The following is a 6,777-nucleotide window of genomic DNA, read 5'->3' on the forward strand; positions in this document are numbered from 1 at the left end:
AGCTCCAAGGAGATTATGTTGAAAAATAAAAAAAAATTTACCCAAAAAAAATTGTTTTTATACTTCATTCTAAGGACTTATTGAACTACCCTCGTATTTTTAACTGAACAATTTAGGACTAAAATATATTTTTACCCGAAACGAGAGCGTCTTCCCATTCAACGTTTTGCAGTTTGCCGTTGACTTTCATCATTGGTGTGACGAGCCTTTGACGTTTGAGGCCATCGCAGGCAAAACGAACTTTATCCGATATCCATTCTTCGTTTACTTGCTATGAAACCGAAAAAAGAATTTTCGGTAATTAGAAATTCAAGAGTATCATTTTTAATTTTTAAACAAATAATTGAATTTTCAAACTGCAGAGATGAATTTTCAATCAAATGGTCGAATTTTCAATAAAAAACATGACTTTTCTACCAAAGATTAATTTTCAACAGTAGTTGAGGTTTCAAGCTAAAAAGTCGAACTTTTAGAAAATATTTTACTATTGAACCCAAAAAGATGAATTTTAACAAAAACGGTATTTTTCAACCGAAAATATTAATTTAAATCCAAATAGTTGAATATTTAACGAAATAATTAAATTTTCAATTTGCAAATATGAATTTCCAATCAAATGGTCAAATTTATAATAATTAAAAAAATACTTTTCTACAAAAAGAAAGGAATTTTCAATAAAGAATATGTCTTTTCTACCAAAGATTCATTTTCAAGAAAAGAGTTAAATTTTTAAGCTAAGAAATTGAAATTTTAGAAAACATTTTACTATTGAACCCGAAAAGATGAATTTTCACAAAAAGTCACAATGGTGAATTTTCAACCAAGTTGTCGAATTTTCAATAAAAAATATTATTTTTCTACAAAAGATGAATTTTCAACAAAAGAGTTGAGTTTTTAAGCTAACAAGTCGATTTTGTCGAAAACATTTGACTTTCAAACCCGAAAATATTATTTTTAAAAAAATTTACATTTAAAAAAATAGTTGAACTTTCGAGCAAGAGACAAATTTCAACATAATAGTTGAATATTTAACGAAATAATTAAATTTTCAACTTGCAAACATGAATTTTCAATCAAATGATCAAATTTATAATAATTAAAATAATACTTTTCTACAAACAAAAAAAAAAAAGAATTTTCAACAAAATGGTCGAATTTTCAATGAAAAGTATGACTTTTCTACCAAAGATTAATTTTCAACAATAGTTGAGTTTTCAAGCTAAAAGTCGAACATTTAGAAAATATTTTTCTATTGAAACCGAACAGATGAATTTTAACAAAAAAGGTATTTTTTAACCAAGAGAACATTTTCAACCTAATAGTTAATTTTTCAACCAAAAATATTAATTTAAATCTAAACAGTTAAAGTTTCAAGCAATAGACGAATTTTCAAACAAATTATTGAAATTTCAACCTTCAAAAGTGAATTTTCAATAAAAAATATGATTTTTCTGCCAAAGATTAATTTTCAAGAAAAGAGTTGAAAAGAGAAAAATAGTTGAAGTTTCAAGCAAGAGACGAATTTTCAAAAAAATAATTTAATTTTTAACCAAATAATTGAAATTTCAACCTTCAATGGCGAATTTTCAACCAAGTGGTCGAATTTTCAATAAAAAATATTATTTTTCTACAAAAGATGAATTTTCAACAAAAGAGTTGAGTTTTTAAGCTAACAATTCGATTTTGTCGAAAACATTTGACTTCCAAACCCGAAAAGATTATTTTTTAAAACAATTACATTAAAAAAAAATAGTTGAACTTCCAAGCAAGAGACGAATTTCAACAAAATAGTTGATTATTTAACGAAACAATTAAATTTTCAACTTGCAAACATGAATTTTCAACCAAATGATCAAATTTATAATAATTAAAATAATATTTTTCTACCAAAAAAAAACTTCAACAAAATGGTCGAATTTTCAATGAAAAATATGACTTTTCTACCAAAGATAAATTTTCAACAATAGTTGAGTTTTCAAACTAAAAAGTCGAACTTTTAGAAAATATTTGACTATTAAACCCGAAAATATGAATTTTAACAAAAAAGATATTTTTCACCCAAGAAAGAAGTTTTTTCAACCTAACAGTAACTTTTCAACCAAAAATATTAATTTAAATTTAAATAGTTAAAGTTTCAAGCAAGAGACGATTTTTCAACAAAATAATTGCATTTTTAACCAAATAATTGAAATTTCAAACTTTAAAGGTGAATTTTCAACCAAGTTGTCGCATTTTCAATAAAAAATATGACTTTTCTGCGAAAGATGAATTTTCAACAAATTAGTTGAGGTTTTAAGCTAACAAAGTCGATTTTGTAGAAAACATTTGACTTCCAAACCCGAAAAGATTATGTTTAAAAACATGTACATTTAAAAAAAAGTTTAACTTTCCAGCAAGAGACGAATTTCCAACACAATAGTTAAATTGTTAACAAAATAATTAAATTTTCAACCTGCAAATATGAATTTTCAACTATGTGATCGAATTTTCAATTAAAAAATCTGCTTTAACCAAAAACAGTTGTATTGTCAAATAAATAGTTGAATTTCCAAGCAAAAAGACGGATTTTTTTAATCAAAAAAAAAGTTCATTTTTAACGAAGAAAGATGAATACAAAAACAAATAGTTGAATTTTCAACCTAAAAGTTAGGTTTAAAAACATAGTTGAACTTTCAAGCAAGACACGAATTCCCAACAAAATAGATGAATTTTTAACAAAAAGACGAATTCACAACAACAATAAAATTGAATTTTTAACCAAATAATTCAATTTTCAGTCTTCAAAGGTAAATTTTCAACCAAATTGTCAAATTTACAATAAAAAATGTGATTTTTCTACCAAAGATAAATTTTGAACAATAGAGTTGAGTTTTTAATCGAACAAGTCGATTTTCTAGAAAAGATTTGACTTCCAAACCCGAAAAGATTATTTTTAAAAACAAGTAGATTTCAAAAGATAGTTGAATTTCCAAGCAAGAAACAAATTTTAACAAAATAGTTGAATATATAACCAAATAATTAAATTTTCAACTTTCAAATATGAATTTTCAACTAAGTGGTCGAATTTTCCATAAAAAAATCGACTTTGACCAAAAGTCAAAGTTGAATTTTCAAGCAAAAAAAAAAAAACAGACGAATTTTTTATAAGACAGTTGAAATTAAAAAAAAAAGTTTATTTTCTACCAAGAAAGATGAATATTTAACCAAATAGTTGAATTTTCAACAAAAAAGTTAATTTTCAAACAAGAATGATTAATTTTCAATAAAAAAAGATGACTTGTCCACCATAAAAGATCAATTTTCTATCCAAAAAGACGAATGTTCAACCGTTGAATTTTTGACCAAAAATATGACTTTTTAAGAAAACAGTAGCTTTTTCAAAAAAACAGTACAATTTTAAACCAAATATGACGTTACACTTTTCAAAGAAAACAATTCATTTTAAACCAAGAATGGCGACTTTTCTGATGAAAGAAGAATTTTCAATTCAAAAGGACAAATTTTCTATACAAAAAGACGAATGTTAAACAAAAAATGTTTAATTTTCAACAAAAAATATGACTTTTTAATGAAACAGTTGATTTTTCGACAAAATACTTAATTTTAAAACCAAAAAGTAGAATTTTTACCCGAAAGACTTAAAAAAATGAAAAGAATTAATTTTAAACCAAAAAAAGACCAATTTTCAAACAATTGATGTAAATTTTTAACAAAATAGTTAAATTTTTAATAAAATTACATTTTCAACTAAATAGTAAAATTAAAAAAAAAAAGAGATCTATTCGGAACCTAGAATATGGTAGCCTTTTCAATGAAAAGGAATTCATTTTCAACCAAAGAAGGCGAGTTTACTAACAAAAGATGAATTTTCAATCCAAAAAAAAACAACAAATTTTGTATGCAAAAAGACGGATATTAAAAAAAAAACGATGAATTTTTGACCATAAAAAATTACTTCCTAACCAAATATTTGAGTTTTCAACAAAATACTTAATTTTTCAACCAAAACGTAGACTTTTTAATCGAAAGAATTAACTTTAAAATAATAAAAATTCAAACTTTCATCCAAAAAAGCTGAATTTTTAACAAAATAGTTAAGTTCGAGAGATCAATTCTAAAACAAAAATACAATTTGCAGTTGACTTTTCAAGCCAAAAGAGTTAACTTTCTCGTATTTAATCGAATACCGTGAAAAGGGGAGAAAAAGAGAAGTCTAGTGACTTCAAAAATTCACTGCAATTTTTTAAAATACGCTAAAATATTTAAAATCCTTTAGAATACCTCTTTAAATCCCTTGAAATAAATTCAACTTACCGAAATATATTACAAATTCTATGGAATATTTTATGATACATATCCTTAATATTTCAAATTATTTCAATCGCTTGAAATCTTTGGAAATACTTTGAAACTATTTAAACCTCTTCAGAATTTCTTGGAAATTATAAAAATATCCTAAAATCTAAAGAAAAAAATATTTGAAATCCCTTCAAATTATTAAAATTCTTTAAAATCATTCTAAATTCTTTCATTTAGAACATTTTTCTATTTGAAATAATAAAAAATAAACTACAAATTAAAACACTCAAAATAGAACTGTTGAATTTTGAACTTTTAAAATTGAAGTTTAAAACTTGTTTAATTAAAAAATGTTGTATTCAAATGCTCAATAATTCACACGTATAAAATACTAACATTTTTGAATTGAATAATTTTAAATTTAAAAATTGAAATTAAATTCAAAATTAAGAAATTAAATTGACATTTAAAACTGACAAAGTAAGCATTTTTTAACTTTTATAAACTATATAGTATAAAGATTCAGTTCAAAAAATATAAATCTACGTTATCATTTTCAATGCTCTAGAATTGTTTTTAAATCAATCAATGAACTTCAAAATTTAAAAAATTATATTATTTTAAGGAGTTTTAACCTAGAACCATTAAACATTGAAAAATTGTTTTTTTTTTTTTTAACCAAACACTTCTTAAATTAAAAGCTAAATTATTTTCATTTTAAATAGTTTAAAAAATCTTGAAAAGCTTCAAAATTTTATTCCAAAATCTTGAAAAATCTAGAAGTTGTTTTAAATTTTTTCAAATCAAAATTTGGTTTGAAAATTATGCAGAACTTCTAAATATCTTTTGAACTGAATTGAATTTTTTCTATAATTTTCAGAAAATCTTGCAAATTAAAAAAAAATGTCCTTAAAATTTTGATGTATAAATAATAATTGAACACTTAACTTATTATTTTTTGAGGAAATTTGAGCAATTTTAAGAGATATTTTAAAGTTTTGAGTAGATTCGAAATTAATTAAAAACTTGAAATGATAACCTAATTTAATACAAAATGTAGAAGTTCGCAGATTTCAAACAAAAGAGTTAAATTTTTCAGTTTGAAAAATAATTTTAAGAGAATATTTAAAAAGATTTTTAAAGATTTACAAAATTTTCATATAAGGGCCTGGAAGATTTTAAGGAAATATTTTAAAATTTATAAAATTTGAAAAATTGAATGGGTTAAAAATAAAATATTTTAAACTAAAATAGTATTTTTAATTTAATAAAAGCCTTTAATTACGAATATATTACTATGAAGTTATTTGTAAGCTGAAAATAGTTTATAAAGCTGACATCAGACATTTACATTTTTTTAATAATTGAAGTACAGATCCTTTAAAAAAATCGATTTATTTATATTTACAATTAATAAACTAAAAATTTTCATTTTAAAATTCTTTAAATTAAAAATGTAAGCTTAAAAATAAAAATCGTTTATGTAAAATATTTTCAAATTGCGCATTGTAACTTAATAGCATAATTGAAAAAGATAAAAATTAAACCCATCTTTTTTTAACTGTTCAAATGAAACTTGGGACTTATTTTTCTTCTAAAAATTTCTAAAATTCCCGGTCAAAAAATAAATTTTTTAAAGCTCTTTAGAAAGTTTAATGGGGGGAATAAGGAAAGGAGTTTAAAGTCGAAATATTAAATTAAATTACCTCATTCTCACGGGGAAGAATTCTGAGTACTTCTCCAGTTCGATGAGTAACGACAATATTGCTTCCGACAGCATCATGTACATCAATGCTTTCAGTTCGTCGATTTTCCCAGGGTCGGGCTACGAAAGCGTAGGGTTTGCTGGTCAAAGCTCCGACCGGACAGAGATCGATTATATTTCCGGACATTTCGGAGAGGAACATTTTTTCTACGTAGGTTCCCACCTAAAAGTAAAAAATAAAAGTCAAAATAAACGGGGTGTCTATTCGTACTCAGGGTGTCCAGCGATTCTTAGGAACAAAATTCAAGATCTTTTCCAGGTTTTCCAGGTCAAGAAATCAAGTTTGTCTAGGTCTCCTTTTTTACATCAGATAAAGAAATAATCGTTTGTTATACATGAAAAATATGAAACATTTCATTTTTGATTGGCCAACCATTTCGAAACAAAGCAGAACCGTAAATAAACCTTTTTTTTTTATATATATTTTTGTTTGTTAACATAAGTCGTCTTTGTGAAATCTTTGGGGATATTTTTAAATCTTTCTAAAGTCTTTGAAATCTTTGAAATGTTTTGGCATTTTTGTAAATTCGTTGAAATCTTCTGAACTATTTAAAAGCTTTGTAAAATATTGACATTTCTGTAAAATGTTTGTAAAATCTTTGAAATCCTTGAAATCTTTTGTAATCTCTATGAAATTTTGTAAATATTTTTTAAATCTTTCTAAAATCTTTTGTATTAATTTAAAAACCTGAAAATTTTAAAAATCTTTTTGA

General features: G+C 23.8%; 1 protein-coding gene across 1 annotated transcript in view; it reads right to left on the reverse strand.

Annotated features, from left to right (window-relative positions):
• LOC117179819 (NADH-ubiquinone oxidoreductase 75 kDa subunit, mitochondrial-like) overlaps positions 1 to 6,223 on the reverse strand; it is a 33,581-nt gene extending 27,358 nt beyond the window's left edge. The window contains exons 1-2 of the mRNA XM_033371949.1: positions 6,006 to 6,223; positions 136 to 271 (exon numbers count right to left, since the gene is read on the reverse strand). Of these exons, the coding sequence (XP_033227840.1) occupies positions 136 to 271; positions 6,006 to 6,206 (337 nt within the window). The 5' untranslated portion in view covers positions 6,207 to 6,223. The remainder of the gene's footprint in view (positions 1 to 135; positions 272 to 6,005) is intronic.
• Positions 6,224 to 6,777: the final 554 nt, after the last annotated feature.

The sequence above is a fragment of the Belonocnema kinseyi genome, chromosome 9 (genome assembly GCF_010883055.1).
Source record: "Belonocnema kinseyi isolate 2016_QV_RU_SX_M_011 chromosome 9, B_treatae_v1, whole genome shotgun sequence".
NCBI classification, from domain to species: domain Eukaryota; kingdom Metazoa; phylum Arthropoda; class Insecta; order Hymenoptera; family Cynipidae; genus Belonocnema; species Belonocnema kinseyi.